Source organism: Ciconia boyciana, chromosome 26 (genome assembly GCF_034638445.1).
Source record: "Ciconia boyciana chromosome 26, ASM3463844v1, whole genome shotgun sequence".
In the NCBI taxonomy this organism is placed as follows: Eukaryota; Metazoa; Chordata; class Aves; order Ciconiiformes; family Ciconiidae; genus Ciconia; species Ciconia boyciana.
In genome coordinates this window covers 873,712-897,752 of record NC_132959.1, presented here as the reverse complement: position 1 = coordinate 897,752, position 24,041 = coordinate 873,712, and the positions used below count along the sequence as shown (strand labels likewise).

The following is a 24,041-nucleotide window of genomic DNA, read 5'->3' as shown; positions in this document are numbered from 1 at the left end:
CGTGAACCTTCCTGCGCTCTTCCGTCTTATCTCACCTCTCCCTTGCAAAATCTGAGAAACCCCAGACCCAGCAGCCCCTTTCCCACCCCAGAGCAGGGCAGCAGCCCCAGGGTGGGTCTGGCAGCACCCATCCCCACTGAGTACACTTGGCAGCTGCCTCCAATCTCCTTAACTCCTGCAAATACCAAGAGCCACAGGCTGCAGGGGTTATCTCTGATGCCCTGAGAGCCAGCCTGATTAGATTGGAAATACTGAACGCATATCCCATACCCTGTGCCATTTTTCTCTCCCTCTCGCACACACGTATATACACATGCATACACTTATATGCATACTTCCGTTAACCCTCTCTCATGCCCTTTTTTCCTCCTTTCTTTTTACAGCCCACCCATCTGGCAGCTCATTTATGCTCCTGGAGGCAATTATGGCAATAAGTAACGAGGGAGAGGGAGCGGGGCTAGAGGAAGCGGGGCTGGTGTTGCTAAGGGGCTGCATGGCAACTGGGGACGTGGCACCTTTGCCAGCACCCTCCGGCACAGCATAGCACAGCCGCCAGCTCCTCTGCAGAGCCGGGGACACTGGATGGCGGCCGGGTGCAAGAACGCGGAGCTGGGAGGTCGGCGAGGGGACTGAGCGCAAGCACGATGCACGCGGCCATGCAGGGAGCGCACGTGGCCCCAGGCGCTGGACTGTGCATGGGTGCAAGGCGCTGGACAGTGCGTGGGTGCAAGGTGCTGCACGAGACCCGCTGGAGCTGGACTAGGTAAATACGAGCCTCAGGGGGAGCCCAAATCTCTCCCTTTCTCCTCACCCCCAAATAACACCTTCCAGGATGGTTTTAGCAACAGGTTGGGGCAGGACCTGACTTTCCTCCCTGTCCCCTTTCGAGTTGGCTGTCCCAGCCTGGGCAAGCACCACGCGGCCCGTGGCAAGCCCAGTGCCCCGGGGAAAGCCCGCAGGGCAGAGGAGAGGCCAAGGCCCGTGCGTGCGAGGCCAAGTCCCCTTCACTCACGTGCCTGTCTCACTAACGATGTCCCAGATTGGACTGCACGCCCTGGGATCGGTGTGACCGATCCATCCCTCCAGCCGGGGCTACACCACGTGCGTTCGCAGCGTGGTCGCATCCAGGACCCCGCGGCGGGAGGCTGCTGGTACCCACGATGCTACAGGGTGCCTGGAGCACCCACAGTGCGTGGCACCGCACAGCACCCACGGCCAGTGCCTGGGCTTCCACCGGCCACGGCCACGCCGCTTTCCCCCAGCTTGCAATGACATCTAGTGGAGCTGCCTTGGGAAATCACTCAGCCTCCTTCGACATTTCCAGGGCTGAATTTCCCCCTCCAACCTCCTCTTCAAAAGGCATGGGCAGGAGGCAAGAGCCAGCACCCGATTTCTGAGTCGTGGCTGGCCACCGCACAGCTTTCCGGGAGCCAAAAAATCACCTTTTCCACAACGCCAAGTCCCCTCCAGGCTGTGCTGAGAGTAATGCAAGGCGTGTGCTTAACGGAGAGCTGGGGATTATTATCATTATGCAGAGCCTTTTACATCAGGCTCCCCCTCCATCCCCAAAGCATCACGAATAAAAGGGTTTCAGGGTGTCAAATGCTTTCCAGCAAAGCCAACGGCTGCTGCGAGAGGTGGCCGGTGGCAAACCATCCCCACCAAGCCTCAGTCAGAGCAGCATTGGTTCTTCTTCCTCTGAAGGCAAGGAAGAAAAAAAAAAAATGGTAACCAGAGGAAAAAAAACAATGTGGTAATGGGTAACATGCACCAGCAACTCACCGGGACCGTGTCCCTGCTGATGGTACGGCACGCAACAGGTTAACCACAGCCCGGTCCTATTTTAAAACTGGAAGAGCGCTGCAGCTTGATCCCAGTTCATTCATTTAGAGATATAATCATAGTCTTTATGAGATGTAATCATAGTATTTATTTAAGAATTAAGTGTGTCTGAAAGTGGCCTAAATTCCCCATACAAGAGCTGAGGCGATGCCTCAGCATCTGACTCAGCGCTGCTTCAAGGAGCTGGGTCCCGGCTAATGCGGCAACGGCTCCGTCGCCGTAAGCCGAGGGGGCACCTTGCTTTGGGGAAGGGGTGCCGTAGGAAACGCCAAAAGCCTGAAAGCACCCCATAAGTGAAAGGAGGGACAGGTGAGGACCAGAGAGCTGGTTTAAGGAGAAATAATCATCTAGAGCGATTCTGTATTTTCTTATATATATTTATTTAGAGTAAATCAGCAAGGGCAGCACAGCGGGGATGCAGCATACAGACAGGAGAGGGGTAAGCGCCGTTTGCAGCTTTTATTTGACAAAAGGGAAAGGAAAAAATACATAAAAACCTCACGAACAAACATCACTTTCCAAAGACCAGACAGACGCCCTAGATGCCAATATATCAGGGTACCATTGAGCTGCCTCAAGGTGCTAAGGCAGTTACCGAAGCAGCAATGGGGATTCCCATTCAGGTCCCCCAAAAAAAGCTCCTTTGCGGAGCAGGTTTGAGACCTGCTGCTCCTGTGCGTGAAGGAGACGGGGCTGGGAAGAGACCTGGGACTGGTACCAGCTCCTTTTCCATCCATGGAAGGATGTTTACATGGAGGAGAAAGTGCTTGAAAAGCAGCCACAGCCAAACTCGGTCATTATGCCACACTTTAAAACTAATTAAGCACCAGCACGAATCAACAGGGGACAGAGCAGCCACCACACTGGCCGAGGCAGGGGCTTGGGGTTGCTCCACACCATCTGCCAGGCATCAGCATCGTCCGGAGAGGAGAGGTCCCTGCTCCGGTCCCCCGAGGCGTCCCCGGGACAGCAGTGGCTCTGGACCACCCTCCTCTGTCTCTGCCCCCAGCCTGGCTGGAGAGCAGGCAGTGAAATTCATTTTTAAAAGACAAAATTCTCCTATTGCACCTTGATTTACTAGAGAACAGCCCATGGGTATCTTCACAAGCCTCTCTATTCTCCCTCTCTCCCTACCTCCATATAAAGTCTAATTCTGACATTTGCTCATCTTTAGTGGGAGGAAGAAAAAATATATATATATTAAAATACCTTTATTTTGTCACTAAAAACATGTGTAGTGTCCAGAAATCCATAGCATCCTTGAGCAGCCAGCTGTTAGCAACACAGGAACTAAACAGCCAAAATACCCACAAAATCTAGATTTTTAAAAGCTATACACGCCGCAAAAGCTGCGGCAGCCGCCTCCTCCCTGCGGGGAGGGTCAGGTACCGGCTCACGCCGGCGCGAGCCGCAGGAGCAGGGGGGTCCCAGCCAGCACCAAGATTTTGGGTGCCGAGGCTGAGCTCTGAGCCCTCTGCTCTGCCCCCAGCCAGGTGCCGTCGGCTGCAGATGCTCAAGCACGCTGCATCCGGGCAGGAAAGCGTCACCGCAAGCAGCAGCTTTCCCTCCCAGGGGGACACGCTGCCCCATGACCGCCGACCCTGAGGTTTCTCTTTGGCAGGTTTGCATCACCCCCCCGCTCCCCATAGCCCTCCCCCCCCCCCATTACTTCTTGAAAAACTTCTTGTTGAGGAGGAAAATGAGTAGGTTGACGTTGACCTTGGCCTTATCGAACATCTTCATGACGGCTACGCCCTCGTATTGCAGCTGCAGCAGGTCCTGCGGGAGAGGTGACCATCACCATCAGCACCAGCCCTGCGTGTCCAGCCAGGGGACGGGGCTGTCCCCCCCTCAGCACCCACTGCAGCATCCCCCAGGGGAGCTGGGTTTGCATCAGGACACACACAGCAGGGAGATGCACGGCGAGGTTGGCCCCAGCTCAGGGCAGGGCTCCCCCGGGCTCCGAGTCCCCCCAAAACCAGCCAGGTGTGGGGACACCGTCCACCCCCCGCACCCCCAAGGCTGCCCGCTGCGGCACAGGCAGCCCCGGGACGGGCTCCCCACCTGGTAGTGCAGCTGGAACCGCTCCATGTCAATCCCCATGAATTTGGCTTTCACCTGGAACCTCCCCGATTCCTCGCAGGGGATGATGTCGAAAATCACATTCCTGAACCTGAAGGGAAGGAGCCGCTCGCTACCAAAAGGGGCTTCACGACTTTAACGCAACCAAGGAGCGGGTCACCCCTGCAGCGCAACCCCTTCGGCACACACGAGGCCAGACCCACAGCCCAAAAACCCCCCTCCAAATCCCAACTCTCCCGTATTCTCCTGGTAATACCCGACACAACTCACCCCGTCCTTGGGGGGACGACGGTGGGCCCACGCGCACCCTCCTCCCAGGCTATTTTCCTCTACCTGCCCAAGCTTTGCGCTGCGATAGCTCATCCCACGGACCAGGGGCTACGTACTGGCAGAGCGGCAAGTCCTCGATCTCCAGCAGCACCCCCTTCTCAAACAGCCGGGCTGCCGTGTAGCGCAGCGACTGCAGCTTCTTGTTCTTCCCACTGACCCTTGAAGAGAAGGGACCACGTGCTCAGAGCTGGTCTCCAGCCACACACCACCCCTCGGACCCCCAACATCTCCAGGACTCACAATATCCAGATAGCAATGAAAAAAAAATATATTCTTTTTAAATTATTGCTTTTTTTTGTAAGAAAACATACTTGTTGCTGGCTGCCAGGTTGTCGAGGCAGGTCTTGATGTACTGGTTGTAATAATCAATTTGCTCCTCGTAAAACAAGGTCTTGGCGTTGAGGCCCTGCAGGGTCTGTCTCAGCTTCAGGAGCTCCCCTTTGCGGTGCTGCCGGTAACGCCTCTGGTTGCGGATGTCCTGGAGGAAACAAAGCCATACGAGAAAGCCAATATAACTCGTTCTGAGCTTTATCGAAGTACCAGAGCGGGATCTCAGGTGGGTTGAGAGTCCGTCTCCCCCAGCACACCTTGGCCAGCTCGTTGATGAGCTCCTGGTACTGATGGGCAGAGTCCACGAGCCCCAGGCTTTCCAAGCGCCGCAGGTTGCGGATGATCTTGCGCTTCTTCTCCTCCAGGGACAGCTGGCTGTTAGCAGCCAGGGAGCGGTTGCGTTTCAGCTTGGCAGGGGTCTGGGCGTCCTGCAGCGCTCGCCTGTGCACGAGATGGTCGTGGGAGGCTTCCTGGGGACAAGAAGGGGGTGACCCTGTGCACGGCTGGAATGGGGCACGAGGAGATGGAGCAATCAAACCCCCGCTCACACACACACACTCTGGTACGAGTCTCTCCCGGCCCAAACCACGTGCCGTCTCTGGAAGACAGAGCCCAGCCACTGCTGGAGCGTAAGAGCAGTGGCCAAGCCTTTGAGAGGAGCAGCGCAGCTTTTTGCTGAGGGCTTGTTTGCCATTTCCCCGAGAAGTTTTTTAGCTCATCCCCAGCAGCAGCCTCACACATCTCACCTCGTGCTCCGAGGCCGGTGTCCACAGGATCTCCGGGAGGGAATCTCCTGGCTGGGACTGGATCACGTCCACCAACATCTGCTTGGTGCTAGAGACCAGAGGGAGAGGTCAGGCATCCGCTCCGGGCCATCATCCTCCTCCACCAGAGCAGCACATTATTTAGTTGCCTCCCAGGGCTTTCTTGCCCCCCCTGAGCATCCCAGCTGGCATCCAACCCCCAGCAAGCTCCCCTGAAGCCCGCAGAGCCCATCCTCACCTCAGCAGCAAGCTCCTCGTGTCGCTCTCCTCGCTGCTGGCCGCCGGCACCAGCTTGCTGGTGAGGGTGAGGGAGATCTCCATTTTGCTGAGCTGGGAGAGCATCTGCTCGGCACCGCTGTCCGCCGGGCTGGGAACGCTCTCCCCTGCGAGGGCAGAGAGAGCCCGGGTAGCCACGTGAGGCTCAGGAGGGCTGTCTTCCCCATGCCCAAAGCAATCCAGCTAGAGCTTCGTGCAAGAAAAGCATCCCCATCTCCATCCTCCTCCTGCCGGGGCGGGTGGTGGGCCCCAGAGCTCTACCTACCAACAAGGGACTGGACCGTAGGAAGCTCATCAAGATCTTCTAGAAGCTTGTGCAGGGGGTCTCCGTGGTGTGGTGCGATGGAGTCCTGGTGCTCGAGCAGGAGCTGGATGGTGCAAGGGAGGAGAGTCAGTGGCAAAGGAGCGTGCAAAGAAACAGGGAGCAAAGGCCGGTCGGGAAGGATGCAACGCCCTTTGCACCCGCGAGGGAACTGCGAAGTTACGAGGTTCAGGGAAGGACGAGCAGCAGGGAACCTGCAGAGTCTGGATTATTTACTTGCTTAAAAAGGAAAAAAAACAGGCCAGGACGAGCTGTGCTGGTGGTGGGATACAGACGAGCGTGATAAAACACAGCAGAAAGCCCAGGAGGTGGGAGCAGAAGAAGTGGAGCCTGCTTGTTTGCAGCGAGTTTTACACCCTTACCTTGTGCGTGTCGATGAGCTCCCCCACTGTGATGTAGATGACCGGTTTGGCCACCGCCACCATCTCCGAGTACTCATCCACGTTAAACCTCTCTTCTGGCTCAGGGACGCAGCAGGCAGCAGAGATGAACCTCCTGCAGAGAAGGACCTCTGGTCAGCCCCAAAAGCCCTGCCCCACTGGCTCGTAGCCGCCCTCCCACCCCGATGCCATCCTGGTGCCCACCTGAACTTGTTGTGGGTGTCCTCCAGGTACTGGTTCACCCCACAGAGATGCGCGTTCTCCCCGTCGAAGGCCTTGCGGGCGGCCGCGTGCTGCAGCACTTTGGCAATGGAGCCCAGGCTGCGGCGGTGGTCGGGATGCAGGGTCACCCCAGCCGAGATGTCCACGATGTCAAAGCCGTCGGGGGCCACCACCGCCGGGTTCATGAAGCGGTAGTAGAGCAGGTTCCCCACGATCTAGGGCACAAAACAGGCTGAGTGTTGGGGAGCACACGGGCTGGTGCCCAAGGAGGTGGTAGCTCAGCAGGGAAGGCTGTTTCATCTCTGCACGGCCTGGTGGGACCCTCGCAGAGGGGACAGCAGTGCAGAGGAGAGCCCACCACTGGCATTTCTTTTGTGGCTCAAGGAAAATGTTGACTGGAAGGCATTTTTAAGCCAAGAGAACTTGACCTTCTGTGGAGGGATCCTGGCCCTTCACATGCACACACGGTTGAACCCCACCAAGCCGTGCAGACCCACCAGCCCCGGGGTACCTTGTCGATCTCCTCCACCGAGGCCTCGGGGAATTTCTCGGCCAAGGATGTCCTCAGGATTTTGGCCACATAGCGCATGCCATAGCTGAGGAGAGGACAGGGAGAGGTCCGTCAGCATGCGGGGCAGCACCAGGCTTGGCCACCCTGCCCCATCCCTACTACCCATCACCCAAGAAGCAGCAAGCCCCCAGCCTTGGGGCAATGGAGGAGCCCATAGGAGGGGCTGGCGGCTGCAGCATCCCTCAGCTCCCTCCCCTACCCAGACATCCCTGGAGGAAGCCTTCATCCTCCGAGATTACCCCAAAGCTCAGCTTCTTCCTTGTAGACACCTCAACACCAGTAGTAAAGTGCTCAGAAATGGAGTGGCGACAAGAGCCAGCCCACCGGGGAGTTGCTGGAGGAGCAGAAGCAGCAGCGCCCGCCGATATTTGGATTTCCCCTTGTTGACAGTGCAGTAACTCAGTCCTGCAGCAGCTAGGGGCGGGGAAGCCCCCCATCACCCAACCTCCCTTTCTAAGGCCTTGCTGAAGCTACCTTCAAGCTGGCAGCGCTGCAGGGATGTGCGTACAAGCCATTGAGATACATACGGGATCTTGTCTACAGAAGAGGTGATGGCAGAGACGAACTTGTCTGTGATCATGAGGAGGTTGTGGATAGAAATATCCAGCCGCCTTTGGACCTCGGGGTGGCTGAGAGCCTGCTGAGGGCTGACCTCGTACGGGAGCTTGCTGTGAATGGAAGACAAGGTCCCCATCACCGTCCCAACGCCCATCACCCTGTGGTCGGGCTAAGCCCCCTTGCCCAGGGCCTGACCTTTTCTGCCCGCTCTGCGACTCGGTCTGGTTGATCCACGCCTTGTAGATGTCCACAGGGTTGGTGCGGATGCTGAGGGTCTTGTCCTGCAGGACCTCCTGCACCGGGCCACCCAGGATCTGCCGCAGGGCGTTCTGCCCGCGTGCGTTGCGGTAGAAGCTGACCACCAGCCGGATCACCGTGGCGTTCCCCGTCAGGATGTCATGGATGTGATCCACCCTGGACCTGGGGAGAGAAACAGGAAGGATGGGATGAAGGGGATGGACCAGCGTGTTTGTTCTCCAACGCAGGAGGCAGCGGCCAGAGGGGATAACTGCATCCAAGCTGATGCCCCTGGTTCAGCCTTTTCCCAGACCTGTCCCCAAACGGGGGCACCTACGGCCACCCACCTGATCTCCTCCTGCAGCGCTGCTTTGAAGAGCTGGAGCAGCAGGTAAGCCTCCCGTGGGTTGGATGCATAGTTGTAAAGCGTAAAGATCACCGACTCCATGAACTTGGTGGACTTGTTCTGGGGCATCTGGAAGATCAGCCTGGCCAAGTACACAGGCTGTGTCTGCAGGGATGAGGAACACCAAGCTAATCCCGAGTGTCGTGGAGTGGCGGGGGGCCAGGTTCCCCACACTGCTCCCCCCAGCTGTGGTGGACACAGCAGAGCCCCACCAGCCCCACCTGCAGCAGGTAGAAGAGATGCTGGTAGGCCTCCAGCTTCTGCCGCTTCTCCTTGCTGAGCGACTTGAGCCCCTTCTGCTTGTCTATGGACATCATCTCCGAGAGCTGCTCCTTGTTCTTCTTGGTCAGCTTCTTGCAGTGGGACACCACCTCCTGGGGCCACGCAGGCAAGGAAAGAGAAGCGTTGGTGACTGCCAGCAAGCGTTCAGCCCAGCTTCTGGGGAAAGGGAGCCAGAGGCACCTCAGTGCTCCCCAACCCCTTCAACCACTTTAAAAGCAAAGCAGAGAGCACTTCAAGCTGTGATGCCGAGGAGGGGAGGACCAGCTCTGCGCTGGCTGAACAGGCTTGGGCACTGCGGCAGAGCCGCATGAGGTGGCCGATGTCCTTCCCCTGCCGCCACGCTCCCCACCTGCAGCGTGATCCTGTTCTTGACCAGCAGCCCAATCTTGATGTCCATGAGGTCCAGGTCGCTCTCCAGCTGCCGGCTGGCACGGATCCTCTTCACCACCTCCTCCTGCAGCCGCAGCACCTCCGACTCCTCCCAGAAGTCATGCTGGCTCTGCTCCAGCAAGTGGATGAAGCGCCGGACGATGCTCAGTGGTGGGCTCCTGGCATGGACTGCAGCAAGGCACGGCACCGCCGTGAACGCTCACAGGGAAAGACTGAGTCACCGCCCCCACCGTGGACCCTCGGACCCCCAGCATCTCGGCAAGACGCCCCATCCTCCTCCCCAAAAACCCATCTTCTTCCAGGACACAGGAGAAGATGGCACCGCGCCGTGCAACACCTCCCCGGGAAGCCTTTGGGAGCAGAGAGGCAGCAAGAGCAGCCCCAGGGCTGCTCTAGTTGATGCCAAGGGACCACCGAGCCTCTGCCGCTCTCGTGCTTGTCACAGGGACGCTGGTGGCCAGCCTGCCGCCGCCTCCCCACCGCGCAGGGCCAACAAGGAACGAGGCAGAGTCCCCTTCCCAATTAATTACAGCCGCTTCAGAGCGGAGATGAGCAGGCACTTACCCAGCATCCTGTAATCCCCACGGGCCTTGTTAGCGCGCACAAAAGCCTGGATTTTAATTACAGCTTTAATCTGCCAAGACAAACAAGGGGGTGGGGGGTGTTTCCCCACAGCATCCCTGGAACACACGGGTGAGCGGAGGAGAGCCGGACAGGCACCCGGCTGCCTGCTCCCGCCGCGGGGAATCTGCTGATGCCCGGGATAAGGGTCTCCACAACCCAGGAGGGATTTCAGGGTTTCACCCTCCTGAGCGGTCGTTTCCCCTCCGCTTGCTGTATTTCACATGCTGCAGCAACTCCAGAGGCGCAGCTTTGCTCCCTGCAGCCAACACACCCCTTTCCCCCAAAATTTCCTTCCCCTCTAATAGGCACCTTGAAGTCCTTGTTGGTTTTTGATAGAACTGGAGTGGTTTTTCTCTCCTCATGCTTTACAGAGCCTGATAGTTTGGCTTCCAGACCCACCGGGCACCTTTTCCTTCCCCATCTGTCCCCGTGCAAGGATGCACCAATTTCTCCCTCCGGCTGCACTGCAAGCGCTCGGGGGCAGGGGTCCGACCGCGCGCTCAGGATCGTCCCCCTCCATCCCCACAGATGCTGACACGCTCCCAGGAGCTCTTTTACTCCCCATCCCATCACTCACGTTCTGCCTGAAGTAGCGCAGCCTCTCCCGGTACTTTCTCCGAGCCTGCCACATCCTCACGCCCGCCTGGATCTGGGAGAGACGTTCGAGCAGTTGGATACTGGAAGGAGTCGCTTGGCCAAAGCGAGCGGGTGGAAAGGGGGAAAACCGTGGGGATTTTTGCAAGACGTTCTCCCCCAGCCTGAGCTTCCCCGTCCCCTCACAAGCTGCCCAGCCATGCCCTGGTCCAGCTGCCATATTCTCCCCCCGGCTGCCTCTTTACCAGGCAGGGGGGAAATGCCACGCTCATTGCCGAGCAAGCAGGCGGCGATGCCCAGTGTGGGAGCAAAGGGTGAAGGAAGAGTCTTCCAAACCTTTATTGCAGCATCCGCGTTGGCTTGCAGGTAGCGCAGCCTCTCCAGGTAAGCTCTGCGCTGCTTGTACCCTCTCCAACAAGCCTGGCCGTGAGAAAAGACAACCAGCTACCGTGACCTGCGCAAGGTCGCTGCGACGTCCGGTTGGTTTTTCAGAGAGCGCACAAGAAGGGAGGGATAACGCAGCATGGGAAAACAGAGGAAACCAGCACCCAAAGCAGCTGCTGTGAAAAAAAATAAGCCCCGTACCATCCTCTGCAGTACCTTGGGTGAGTCCTGGCTATTAAACGTACAGAGCAGCAAGCACCGGTGCTCCCTGGAGCTGCCGGAGGATGCTGCAAGCAGCCACCCATGGTTTGCATCCCCCCGCACAGAGGAGGGACCAATTCTGACTACGTCACCTGGATCCTGACGGCAGCCGGCCACTGGTCCCGCAGGACGTGCCGTCGTGCCGCGAACTCCCGGCGGACAAGGAAGCCCCGCAGCCGAGCCTGCAGCCTCACCACGAAGGCGACGTTGGATGCCCACAGGCACTCCCGGTCGTGCGCCGCGGTCACTCGGGTGACAACCGACTGCGGGGACACGATGCACCAGCTCAGCCCCAGCCATGCCGCCGGCGCCCGCCGAGCCTCATCCTCCCTTGTACCTGGATCTCCTCCCGGCTCAGGTGCGTGGTGTTGAGGCCACCATCGCGCGGGCGCTGCCAGCTGCCCTCGAAGGTCTGCAAGCTCAGGTAGTACTCGGCACCATCCATCAGCCTGTGCCGGATCCAGCACGGCTTCGCGCTCCCTGCGTGCCGAGACGGGGAGGTGCTGCCGGGGGGTGCTGCTCCCCCGAATGGCTCGGGCAGGGGTGCACCCCAGGCTCCTGGGTGGGAAGTTTTTGCAGCCCCAAGCTTTTACCTGCTTGTCTCTTGGTGGCCATCAGAGCCGCAAGCTGCTCCTGGTACGCCGCGGCGCAGGCACTCACCACGCCGCACAGGGCCACGTCGGGGTTGCGCAGCACCCGCAGGGTCTGCGCCGCTTTCCCTTCCTTGATGGCCTGGTTGATGGCGGCGGTGCCCAGAGCCACTGTGGGAGCAGAGGGGGCTCACGTGAGCCCCTTCTGGCCTATCCCCCCCCCCAGCAGCCCCCTGACCGGTGGGGCCAGCACCCAGCACCCATGCTGGGGAGAGCACTCACTCCTCCTGGCTGCCACCGTGTCCTGGTTGGCCCTGCAGACCCCTTCCTGGATCTCTTCCCACCAAAGCACGGCTCCATCGTCCTCTGTGGCCTGCGAGACAGGGGGAGACGGGGGAAAGATGGCGTCTAGTGGGCTGCGCAGCCCCCCCGAGAGCTTCAGCCGCGCTGGTCTTGCACTACATCACCCCTCGAGCACCTTCGGCTTTTCGGGGTGCTGCGCTGCCAGGGGGATGCCATGCTGCCAAGGGGGGGTACCGCGCGGCCAGGGGGGATGCCACCCCACCTGGGCTTTCAGCCTTCGTGCCCGGGCCAGGACATCATGGTAGCGCCGAGCGGTCGGGAGGGCGACGTCAGGCAGGGCGGCCGCCGGCAGCAGCAGCGCTGCCAGCGTCTTCTCGGGGTCCCCCTGCGCCAGCGCCTCGTTGATCAGCCGGACAGCGAGGACTCCTGCGTGGGAGGGAAGGGACACGCGGCTCAGGTCCCCCAGTGCTCCGGGCACCCAACGGAGTCGCGGCCCAGGGTACCGTGAGGTTCTCTAGTGTCTCATTAGGGCTGGGCTCCCAGTGCAACCTCCCTCCCGGAAAATTTGCAGAACCCCCTGCTCGACCAAACCCCACACGGGCAGGACTCACGGTCGTTTTCGTCTTGCACTGATGAATTGGTGTCATTCACGCTGTCCTGAATGTCATTCCAGCTCAGGAACTCGGCTCCCGCTTCCCTAGATTGGCCTTTCAGCTGCAGTAAGTCCTGAAAATACCTGCAGGAATGACACAGGGCAGCGGCTCGGTGCATTTTAAGCAGGAACGGCGCCTGTCAGAGCCAGCGGCCTTGCTTTTCAAAGGGGAAAAGGTAAGGCACAGGGCAGGCAGGCTGGTGAAACAAGCCCACACAAAGCCCAGGCCCCCCGACCGTCCCCTCCCGAGGGATTGCTCCACACCACCGACCCCAAACCCAGAGACCATCTCCTTACCGCTGCGCATTTGCATCCTCAACACCCGAGAGGCCCAGGGCTGAGCTGACCAGGCTGCTCCAGAGGCCGTCGGGGTCCCCGGCATCCAAGGCTCGGTTAACCAGTGCCACGGCCGAAAGCATCTCCACAGCCACGAACAGCTCCTCCTGCACCAGCTCGCCCTGCGTGGGGCAGGCAGAGACACTGACCCCCCCATACCCCCCAGACCCATCCTCCAGCCCCAGCAGCCCCCCAGGGCGTGGGGAAAGCACTCCCCCATCCCAGCAGAGGCACCGGTCCCCCCACCACCGATGGGACCCAGAGCCCGTCCCCGGGGCAGCGCTCACCCGCGGGTGCTGGCGCTGCAGCAGGGCCAGCTGGCACTGGTACAGGGGGGCGGCGAGCGGGTACACGTCGGGCAGCTGCGCTGCGGGGTCCGTCATCGCTTCCAACGTTTCCGCCGGCATCCCTCGACGGATGGCCGCGTTGATCCGGCTGACGGCCTGCAGCACTGAGGGAGAGATGGGGCTGGGCTGGCACGGGGGGGTTGCAGGAGGTGGCCCTGGGGCACTTGGCCAGGCAGCCGGCAGGGCCACCGGCTCCAGGGGACGCACAGGGCAGCAAAACCTGCCGCAAGCACCGTGTCCACCCCGGCCACTCACTGGCTCGCTCCTCCTCGCCCTTCTTGTTCGCCGCAAGGATCCCTGCCTCCACCTCCTCCTGCTCCAGCAGGTCCCCGTAGCCCAGCTCCTGCAGCGGGCACAAAGCAGGGCTTCTGGTCTCCCACCAGATCCCGCTTGTGCTGACAGAGCGGCCACGCTCAGACCCCTTGCAGAAAGCTGCTGATCCCAAAGCGAGTCCCTGCCCGGGGGGACCCCCCCCTCCGTCCTGGGGTGCCACCCCAGCACAGGTACCCCAATTCCCGCAGGCTCCTGCCGGCCCCTACCAGCGCCTTCTGCTCCCGGTCCACGCTGAGCTGCTCCAAGTAGCGGTCGAGGTTGTCGCGCTGGAGGCGGCGCAGGGCCAGGACGGGGTCCTGCAGAGCTCGGTACAGTGCCGGCGCGTCCTGTCTCTCCAGGGCATCGTCCACCTCCTCCAGAGCTGCGTGCACTAAGGAGAGAGGCCAGTTTACACCAGAGGAGGGGAGCAGGTAAATCATCCACAGCTCCAGGGAGCAAAGGTAGCTACGGCTGAAGCCCGCGTGCCAATAATTTTAATTTCTCCTTGGAAATGCACACCCAGCCCTGCTCCCCACCGGGTCTGAAGCTGGCCTGAGCAGACAGGTCCTTTCTGCTATGCCCACCGCCCTGGGCAGGCTCTCCCCTGCAGCCTGGGGTACCACGGTCCCACTGATAAGCTCCGGAGACCCCCCAGGAGGGAAGCCACAGCTTTGCTCACCGTTCACTTTGTTGACGTTCCCTTGGATTTCCGCCTGGGTCAGGCACCGGTCGTAGATGTCCTCTCCCTCGGGGATCACCTGCAGGTACTGGAGAGGGACTCCCCACCCTGAGCTTTCCGCCCAAGAGCACCCCAACGCCACGCGGCGGGGGTCCCCCGCCGATGCCTGGGCTCCTTTCCCAACCCCTGGGTCCACCAGCCCCCAAAGAGGAGTCATTTCCCCACCGCTTTCCCCCCCATCTTCTGACCAGCACGAGGGCTCCCAGGCTGTGTTTTACCCACCAAGCATGGGGAGGGTCTCTGACTAAGAGGGACCGCTCTGGCTGGAAGCACCACGAAGGGGCTGCTCCTCTCCCACCCCCCCCCGGGACCCCCTGTGCCCTCCTCACCCTGTTCCTGGCATTGCTGCCCTTCTCCAGCTTCGCCCGGTGGAGCATCTCCTGGTAGGCGCCCGCCAGCACCTCGCGCAGGTCGAGAAGCATCGCGCTGGGGTTGCGGAGGGCCACCATCGTCTGCGCCACCACCCCCCGATCCACCGCTTCGTTGATCGCCAGCACGGCCGCATGGACTGGAGGCGAAGCGGGAAGGAGGCGGGTGAGACGGGGCACGGAGGGCTGCGACAGACCATCTGCTGTAGCCCCGCGTGCAGCGGGACAAGCCGCGCCACGCGCGATGGTGGGAACCCCCCCTTCTCAAAGAGCAAGCTGCAGTCTCCAGCGCCCGGGAAGCCTCGGTGTCTCTACAGCAAGCCCAGCTAATGCAAAACCCCAGGTGCCGCTGGCCGGGAAGGGGCCGAGCCAGTCCTTGCAGCCGCGCACGGGTCTGAAGGAGAGCAACCAGGTGCCTCCACTGCAGCTCGGAGCATCGCTCAGTTTGCTGGCTCCAGATTTGACGTTTGGGGGCTGAGCCGAGATCCCGCTACGGCCCGATGCACAGCACCGCTCCCCCCACGGGCGTCCATTACCTGCTGCTTCGTCCACCGAGAGCTCGTTGGCCAAAATGCCCCCGATCTTGCTGAAGGCAGGCAGCTGCAGGCCGTACTTCTCCAGCTCCCGCTTCATGTTGTTGATCTCCTCCTCTGGAGCAGAGCACAGAGGCATCACCGCTCAGCACCAGCACCGTGGCCCAGCCCTGGAGTGGGGGCAGCCAGCGGAGCCCCCCGCTCCCCTGCCAAACCGGAGGGGTGCAGAAAACACCCACGCTGGGGTAAGCATCACCGAGGCAGCTTCGGAAAAGTTTGCCCAAGGTCTTCGCTCCCCACATCCCTCCCACCACAGGGATCCGAGAGCGTTGTTGGCAAACCCTCGTGGCCAGCCCCCAGCCCAGGTTCCCCCGCGCGTCGCCGTACCCGTGAAGTCCACTTTCCCGTACAAGTCCTGGATCTGAGGAGCCAGCCCCAGCTTGAAGAGGTACAAGCTGAAAGACGAAGCAGACACACGCCATGACCACGCGGTCGCTTGCTTTCACCCTCCCGACGCTTCTGCAACACCCGAGGCTGTCGCCCCAGCCCTGGGGGTGATGCCACCGGAGGGCTCGTGAGCACGGCCACGAACCGTGACAACAGTTTTGGCCCCGGGGCCGGAGCAGGGACACCCACCTGAGCGCATGGATGCAGTAGACTACCCGGGGCATGTTCTTCTTGTCATAGATGTCGGTGGTCTCCGGGTGGAAGATCTGCAGACAAGACAAGAGACAGCTCAGGTGGAGATGCCACCGAGATGGTCCACGGGGAGGATGGTGTCCAAGGGTGGGGGGACAGAGACGAAGCCCCCCTGCCATGCCAGCGCTCCCCCCAGTGAGCCGAGCTGGTGGGGCGCAGCCCCGGGGCTGCCGCAAGGACAAAGGCCAGCGCATCCCTCGGCCCGGGGAGAGCGGAGGGGGGACATTACCGCGGGAAGCCCCACGTGGCTCATGGCATCGCGCCAGTAGTTGATGTTATCCGTGTGCCGAAAGTGAAGCCCGGCTGCCTGGAAGAGAGGAAGCTGGGGTCAGGCTGAACCCCACCTTCTCCCATCCCTGGGGTCCCCCTCTCCCCCAAACCCACCCAGCCGGGTTAAAGACAGAGGCAAAGCCTGCGACCCCCCCCCGGGGCAGCACAGCTCAGAGACCCCGTTTGCAGCCCCGCTCTATGAAATTGTCCCTTAACGATCAGCGTGTCCCTCCTCACTTTGCGGTTAAAAGATCCCTGCAAGTTTTGGGGTACGCCCTAAGGAACGCACCCCCCCCCCCCGCGCCGCAGTCTTACCTTGTACCGCGTCTGCTCGCGGTCGTAGATCTTCTTCAGAGGGACCACAGCGGGGGCAAAGCAGTGGCCCAGCTCGGCCAGGACGACCCCGTTGCGCAGGCTCTCTTCCAGCTCCGTGGGGGGGGGCAGCTCCTGGCTCAGGCAGGCCTCCATCCAGCTGGGGGGGCAGACGGGGCACGTCGCAGACCCCCAGTACCCCCACCCAGACCCCTTCCGGACAGAAGAAGCAGCACCCAAAGGAGACAGCCCACCCCATCCCCATAAATTCCCCCCCCCCAGCAGAGAGAGGTCAGCCCCCACCCCTTTGCCGCAGGGTTTAGCAGACGGGTGTTTCTCAGTTTGGGTGTAACAGCAAGGCTGAGTGCCCCCCCCAAAAAAAAAACCCAAAAACCACCTTTGAAGGGCCAGAAAGCACGAGGAGCGGGCAGGATTTGGCAGCGTTACGCCTTGCAGCCTCCCCCCACACCCCCTGTGCCTTATCCCCTTCCCCCCCCCTTTGCACTCCTTTTTTCCCCAAAAAATTTGAGCTCGAGGCAGAGGGGGTCCCCAGGTCCAGCCCCACCGCTTGGCTTCCTCCAAGCGACACAGGTACTGGTAGGCGACGTTCTGCCTCCTCTGCTCGTCCATCTCGTCCGCGGTGAGGCGTTCATCTGGGCGGCGACAGGGGGACGCCGTCAAACCCCCCTATTCGGGGCGAGGGGCGGGGGGGGACGGGGGACTTTTTGAAAGCACCTTTCCCCACCCAAATTAAGATTTCGCAAAGGAAAGGCAGGTTTTCCACGCAGCAGCCTGCCTGCGCCTCCCACGGCTGGCACCGGTGACAGTGACGCCGGCCAGGCCCTTTTTGGCGGTTGGAAGAAAGTTTCCAACTTCCCTTTCGCCCAAAGCAACGGCCACGGCCGGCGCCCAGAGCCGGCACCCGGGGGGGCGCGGCTGCGGGTCTGGGGTCCTTTCGTACCGCTGGGGCTGGAGGCACCCGCCACTGCTGGGTGGCACCCAGCAGCACCCACCAGACACGTTCCGCAAAATAGGTCCCCTCCAGCCTGTCCCCAGGGGCCTGGGGCCCTACCGCTGTCCCCATCCCCCCGCACCCCCAGACCTGCCTGTCCCCCCATTCATCTGCCCCCAATCCTCCTCCACCCCACACCGCTGCCTGCCCCCCACATCCCCCCGCACCCCCAGACCTGCCTGTCCCCCCACACCCACCTGAACTGCAACCCCCCATACCCCACATCGCTGCCTGCCCCCCACATCCCCCTGCACCCCCAGACCTGCCTGTCCCCCATTCATCTGCCCCCAATCCTCCTCCACCCCACATTGCTGCCTGCCCCCCACATCCCCCACACCCCCAGACCTGCCTGTCCCCCCACACCCACCTGAGCTCCAACCTCCTGCACCCCACATTGCTGCCTGCCCCCACATCCCCCACACCCCCAGACCTGCCTGTCCCCCATTCATCTGCCCCCAATCCTCCTCCACCCCACACCGCTGCCTGCCCCCACACCCCCCCGCACCCCCAGACCTGCCTGTCCCCCACACCCACCTGAGCTCCAACCCCTGCACCCCACATCACTGCTTGCCCCCACATCCCCCCACCCCCAGACCTGCCTGTCCCCCCATTCATCTGCCCCCAATCCTCCTCCACCCCACACCGCTGCCTGCCCCCCACCACCCCCCGCACCCCCAGACCTGCCTGTCCCCCCACACCCACCTGAGCTCCAACCCCCTGCACCCCACATCACTGCTTGCCCCCACCACCCCCCACACCCCCAGACCTGCCTGTCCCCCATTCATCTGCCCCCAATCCTCCTCCACCCCACACCGCTGCCTGCCCCCACCACCCCCGCACCCCCAGACCTGCCTGTCCCCCACACCCACCTGAGCTCCAACCCCTGCACCCCACATCACTGCCTGCCCCTGCACACCCCCAGACCTGCCTGTCCCCCCATTCATCTGCCCCCAATCCTCCTCCACCCCACATTGCTGCCTGCCCCCACATCCCCCCACACCCCCAGACCTGCCTGTCCCCCCACACCCACCTGAGCTCCAACCCCTGCACCCCACATCACTGCTTGCCCCCACCACCCCCCACACCCCCAGACCTGCCTGTCCCCCATTCATCTGCCCCCAATCCTCCTCCACCCCACACCGCTGCCTGCCCCCACCACCCCCGCACCCCCAGACCTGCCTGTCCCCCACACCCACCTGAGCTCCAACCCCTGCACCCCACATCACTGCTTGCCCCCACCACCCCCCACACCCCCAGACCTGCCTGTCCCCCATTCATCTGCCCCCAATCCTCCTCCACCCCACACCGCTGCCTGCCCCCACCACCCCCGCACCCCCAGACCTGCCTGTCCCACCACACCCACCTGAGCTCCAACCCCCTGCACCCCACATCACTGCCTGTCCCCCCCCGCTGGCTGCCCCCCATCGCCCCCGCTGCCGGTCACTCACAGCGCACCGGCCCCGCTCCCTCCATGGCTGCGGCCGCGGCGGCCCCACCCGCGATTTGAATCTCCCGCCGCCCACGTGGCGCCGCGCGAGGGCCGCCGGGCGCTGTAGTCCGGCACCGGCACCGGCCGCGGGGGCGCGCGGGGCGGGAGCGCGCGGGGGTGAACCGGGACCCGCGAGCACACGGGGATCGGCGCGATCCGGGGTGCGGGGGGAGCCCATGGGTGCGGGGGGTGGCACACAGCGGGGTGCAGGGGGAGCCCATGGGTGCAGGGGGAGCCCATGGGTGCCAGGAGTGGGCATGCACCGGGGTGCGGGGGGAGCCCAGGGGTGGGAGGGGAGCCCATGGGTGCAGGGGGTGGCACACAGCAGGGTGCAGGGGGAGCCCATGGGTGCAGGGGGTGGCACACAGCGGGGTGCAGGGGGAGCCCATGGGTGCAGGGGGAGCCCATGGGTGCAGGGGGAGCCCATGGGTGCAGGGGGTGGCACACAGCGGGGTGCAGGGGGAGCCCATGGGTGCAGGGGGAGCCCATGGGTGCCAGGAGTGGGCATGCACCGGGGTGCGGGGGGAGCCCAGGGGTGGGAGGGGAGCCCATGGGTGCAGGGGGTAGCGCACAGCAGGGTGCAGGGGGAGCCCACGGGTGGGAGGGGGTGGGCATACACCAGGGTGCAAGGGGAGCCCAGGGGTGCAGGGGGCACCCTGGGGTGCAAGGGACGGGCACACCCAGGCACCAGCACCCGCACAGGGCACACACCCTGGCGTGCCAGAGGCTCAGCACCCACGGGGCCCTGCAGGGTCCACGGGACACACGGGGATCTGCACGCCCCAGGGGCACCCGGCTGTCAGCAGGGGCACACCAGGGTCTGCCCACCCCGGCTGGGCCAGGCGGGGGCTGGGGGGGACCCCAGGATGTGCTGGCCGGCCCTGGGGTGTCCTTCCCCCTCGCCGCACCGTGCCCGTACATCATTCTGCTCCAAACCACGAAACACGAACCTGCCCCCTCATTAAACAAGTCCACAGCGCCTGCCATGAGCTCGCCGGGACAGCGAGGGGACGGTTGTGCCATCCATCGCACAGTTCCCACCGGCGCTGCTGAACCAAGTTGCCATGGCACTGTACACCGGTGACGGAGACGAAACTGGAGCCAGGCGAGCCATTGCGGGAACGCGCCTTCCCCAGGAGACCTGGCTTTGTCCCAGTTTGTTCGTGCCACGCACGACCCTGATGTTTTCTTGGCGTTCAGAAGCTGTCTGTGCTCCAACACCAGGCCCCAGGCACCGGCATCCGGCATCCGGGGGGCTGCGGACCTGCTCCGGGCGCCTTTCCAGGCAGCCCAGCCCCAGCGGGACTCGGAGGCCCCTCGGCCACCCTCCGTCCCCGCCCGGAGAGCGGTGGTTTGCAGCAGCGACGCAGCTGCAAGCGGCGGTGATGCCCTGTCCCTCCCCTCCGCTCTCTCGGCACCCTTTGCACCCAAAGAGCAAACAGTAAGTGCGTGCAACCGGTTATTCTGCCTCTCAAAAAGACACCCCGGGAACGCGCACCCCGTGCTGCGGCGTCCCCCCCCCCTCCTCCAGTGACCCCCCCTCCTCTCTGGCGACCACAAAGGTTTGCAGGAGGCAGGCACCGAGTGCAGAAGCTGGGCTGGGGTCCTCCATGGAAAAGCCTTTTTCCTCCCTGAAACTTTAGCAGCAAACAGGCTACAAGACTTTTCTAATTTTTTTTTTTTAATAATGTAAAATAACGCTGCTCGTTTCAAAGAATCCCAGGACCGGGCTGGCTCGGGCTGCCTGCTGCATCGATCTCTCTTGCAGGCAGGTCGCTCCCCCTGCCCATGGCTTCGGAGGAGGCTGCTAACCCAGGAGCGCAGCCCACGGCCCCCGCAGCCCCCGCCGTCATGAAGAAGAGCCGGAAGAAAGGGAAGGAGAAACCCGAGGCCGGGGAAGATGCCCAGGAGGGAAGGGACGAGGCGGCGGGGCGGGCGGCCGAGATCGAGGGGCTCACGCGAGCCGGGCACCGGGCGCTGGCCCTGGGCGATGCGCGGGAGGCGGTGGGGTGCTTCAGGAAGGCGCTTCTCCTCTCCGGGGGCACAGCAAGCCCCCGGCTCCGCAGGGCTTGTGCCTTCAACCTGGGGGCTGCCTACGTGGAGACCGGGAAGCCCAAAAAGGGCCTTGAGTTCCTCCTCCAGTCCCAGCCCTCGGAGGGGGAGAGCAGGGAGCACTTGGGGAACCTTTATTTCAACATCGGAGCGGCTCACGAAGGGCTCCGGGACTTTCCGAAGGCTCTGGAGTATTTTGGCAAAGCTGACGACCACGCGGTGCAGGCTGGCAGCCGAGCAGGGACCCGCGTGCAGATGGGCTGCTGCTACCTGGGGATGAGGGAGCCGGCGCGAGCCGCACGTTGCTTCCTGGACGCCGCGCGGACCTACGCGGCAGCCGCAAGCCCCGAGGCTGCCGCGGTGGCTCTGAGCAGGGCGAGCGGCTCCATGCTGCAGAGCCAACGGTTCAGGGCGGCGGAGATCGCGGGGGTCCTCGCCCAGTGCCGCTCGCTCTGCGAGAGCATCCCCGACCCAGCCCTGCGAGGTAACGCTGCACCGCAGCCTTTCCTCTCGGTGCCCTGCGGAGCAGCACCCGCACCCAGCTTTTCCTCTCTGCCCCACAGGGAAACTCCACAACGACATCGGCCTCGGCTACTCCCAGCTCCGCATCTTCTCCCTGGCTGCCGAGAGCTTCGAGCGGGCCCTTGCCCTCTGCGGTGGCGAGCCGGACCGGCGCAGGGAGGCTGCGCTGCTGCAGAACCTGGGTGCTGCCCACAACGCCCTGCGCAGCTTCGGCAGGGCCCTGGGCTGGCACCGGCGAGCGGCGGCACTGCACGGTAGGTCGCACCGGTATCTCTTGCTCTTGGCTTTGCCGGATGTGCCGGCTCGGGATGGAGCCTCGTGTTCCCGATTCCAGGCGCTCTAGGGAACCGGAGGGCGCAGGGGCAGTGCTTTGGTAACCTGGCGTACGCCTGCAGCCAGCTCGGGAACCATGAGGCTGCCGCAGAGAACTACCTGCACGCCTTGCAAGCCTTCCGGGACGCGGGTAAGGGGAGGCGCAGGTAAATCGTCCCCGCGCTGGGGGCTCTGCAGCATCCGGATGCCGAGCGGGCTCAAGCCAGGCGTGCGCTGGATCCAAAGGGCATCGGCGATGCTCCCTCCCCGGGACGTTGGCTACGACGCGCTGGGCCAGCACTGATGCTGCCTTTTGCCTCCCAGGGGACGTGCGAGGGCAGTGGCAAGCGTGCGAGGGGTTGGGAGCAGCTTGCTTCCACCTGGGAGACCCCCAGAAAGCCATCGGGCACTACAAGGAGGCCTTGACTTTGCTTTCCCACTGCCAGGTAAGACGCTGGGGAAACCCCCAAGGCTGGAGCCTCTTGTGCATCACGGGGCGACTGCCCCAGCCCTGGGAGCAGACCCACTCGGCCCAGCCCGCGCGGGCTCTCTCCTCCTCAGGACACCCCCAGAGCTGCCCGCGAGCGGGTCGTGCGCAAGCTTACCGACGCCATCCAGCACCAGCTCTGCCTCCACGGCCACCTCTCCTGCAGGGCTGGCTGGGCGCCCGCCCCAGCCCCGGTGAGCATCACCCCCAGGGTGTGGGGCAGATGGGGGTGCTGGGGACCGAGCCCCCAGACAGGGGTTGGCGGAGAGAGACACCAGGGGTCAGTGGGCAGAGGGACACGTGCGTGTAAGCCCCAGGCCGTCCCTCCATCCCAGCAGGACCCCGGCCAGCTGCGGTTTTGCTCCACGCTGCCCCGCGCCAGCGGGACACGGCTCCGGGGGAGCGAGGTGTGAGTAGGAAAGCTGCCATCCTGTCCCTCCTTCCTCCGTGGATGAGTTCCCAGCATCACCCATGAGATAAATCTCCCTTCCTTTGACCCCAGGTCCTTCGGGGGGAAAGCCCAGGCTGGGGACGAGCTGTACGCGCCCGAGATTGGAGCACGTCCTGGGCGTCCAGGTAAGAGGGTGCAAACTAAAACCCAGACAATTTGCTTGAGCCATACAGACGATTTCTGCCGGAGCCAAGGCTTCGGCACGGTCTGGTCCCGCACTCCTGCCTATTTGTCCTTCCTCCCCGGAGGCATGGGAGCTGCCCCGGCTGACGGCCCCGCGCTGCAGCCCCGCAACCCACACGGCCACCTGGACGCCTCTGGGGAGGATGAGGATGGTCCCAGCGCCGCTCCAGGGTGTCGCAGTCAGCCCCACACTAAGAGGTGGGTGGGCGAGGGGGGAGGCACCCCAATACAGCTCCTTGCACCCAAATACCCTTGCAGTAGCAGCAAACGTAACGCGGCAAATGGCATCGCCCCGGGGACTCCTCATGGTTAAAGGCGAAAATCCAGAGATTAGAAAAGATGCGTAATTCTGGGGTAATTCAAGCTGGAATTTGGGGAGGGTTTGGTAACGATGCGACGGGGAGAGCTCGTCACACAGATGCTCTCCATCACCTCCACGGGCCTCCTCTGCTTCGCTCCCAGTAACCAGGCCACCACCCGCCCGCGCCCGGCCCCGTCGCACCACGGCGGCCTCCGGCCAGGTAAGTACCAAACACAACCGGAGCTTCGCTTCCCCAGCGAGCTGAGGGCTGCGGTTCTCATGCTGCGTTTCACAGGGCATCGTGACCCCCAAGCCCTCCGGCTGAGGTCCCCGAAGAGGTAGGTGATGCACTGGAGGAGTAGGCGAGGAAGCGGACGGGTGTTCTGGGCTCCTGGGTGTCCTCCAAGGGGAGGGTTCAGGGATGGAGACCCCCCACCAGCGCTCGGGACACCCCCGCTCCTTGCAACGGCCGTGTCCCCAAGCCCAAAATGACAGGGGCTTGGGATTTTGGCACCTTGTAGCCAACCCCAAGCCCAGCCCTATAGACGGGGCAGCAGGTCTGAGGGTGGATTCACACGCCCCCGTATGAAACCCCCCCGCACCCCCTATTCTGCATCCCACCGGGCACCCCCGCGCCCCGTAACGCCTCCGCGGCCTCGCAGCCACCGCCACGCCGCCGACCCCACCGGCTGCCGGCCCCGCGGGAGCCGGGAGCCCCGCCCGAGGAGCGGGACGCTGTCCCTCATCTGCAGCCTCGTGTGACGGTGGAGGACAGCGGGGACGCGGCCGCTTCCCACGGGGGCCCGGCAGCGTCACCGGGCAGCAGGGCCCGGCCGGGCCCGCGCGTCCCCCGGTGGGGCAGGGCCGAGCTGCCGCTGGGAGCCCGTTCACGGTGCTTGAGCCAACACGGTTTTGA

General features: G+C 63.0%; 2 protein-coding genes across 4 annotated transcripts; one reads left to right on the top strand and one right to left on the bottom strand.

Moving 5' to 3' along the window:
• Window positions 1-3,036: 3,036 nt before the first annotated feature.
• Window positions 3,037-18,828, bottom strand: IQGAP3 (IQ motif containing GTPase activating protein 3). 3 transcript variants are annotated; one of them, XM_072846772.1, is made up of 38 exons: window positions 18,777-18,817; window positions 16,882-16,969; window positions 16,320-16,476; window positions 15,964-16,041; window positions 15,672-15,748; window positions 15,423-15,490; window positions 15,039-15,152; window positions 14,464-14,642; window positions 14,075-14,162; window positions 13,623-13,786; window positions 13,339-13,426; window positions 13,024-13,187; window positions 12,698-12,858; window positions 12,360-12,484; window positions 11,924-12,174; window positions 11,728-11,818; window positions 11,449-11,616; window positions 11,193-11,335; window positions 10,948-11,118; window positions 10,547-10,630; window positions 10,194-10,265; window positions 9,557-9,626; window positions 8,952-9,160; window positions 8,542-8,694; window positions 8,262-8,425; window positions 7,873-8,097; window positions 7,647-7,787; window positions 7,060-7,144; window positions 6,531-6,763; window positions 6,309-6,441; window positions 5,890-5,992; window positions 5,587-5,731; window positions 5,331-5,418; window positions 4,842-5,054; window positions 4,566-4,732; window positions 4,311-4,412; window positions 3,907-4,015; window positions 3,037-3,621 (listed from the first exon to the last, which is right to left on the bottom strand). In XM_072846772.1, exons 1-38 carry the CDS (start codon window positions 18,799-18,801, stop codon window positions 3,508-3,510), a joined length of 5,010 nt encoding a protein of 1,669 aa, XP_072702873.1. In that variant the 5' UTR covers window positions 18,802-18,817; the 3' UTR covers window positions 3,037-3,507. The 3 variants fall into 3 exon arrangements, with proteins under 3 accessions (XP_072702873.1, XP_072702874.1, XP_072702875.1); XM_072846773.1 differs by having other exon boundaries at window positions 12,011-12,174; XM_072846774.1 differs by lacking the exon at window positions 16,882-16,969 and having other exon boundaries at window positions 18,777-18,828.
• A 1,777-nt stretch (window positions 18,829-20,605) lies between these two features.
• Window positions 20,606-23,887, top strand: TTC24 (tetratricopeptide repeat domain 24). The gene is made up of 8 exons (XM_072846468.1): window positions 20,606-21,353; window positions 21,433-21,645; window positions 21,726-21,854; window positions 22,028-22,149; window positions 22,265-22,599; window positions 22,693-22,766; window positions 22,890-23,022; window positions 23,788-23,887. The coding sequence occupies exons 1-8, from the start codon at window positions 20,606-20,608 to the stop codon at window positions 23,885-23,887; spliced, it is 1,854 nt and encodes a 617-aa protein (XP_072702569.1).
• The last annotated feature ends 154 nt before the right edge of the window (window positions 23,888-24,041 follow it).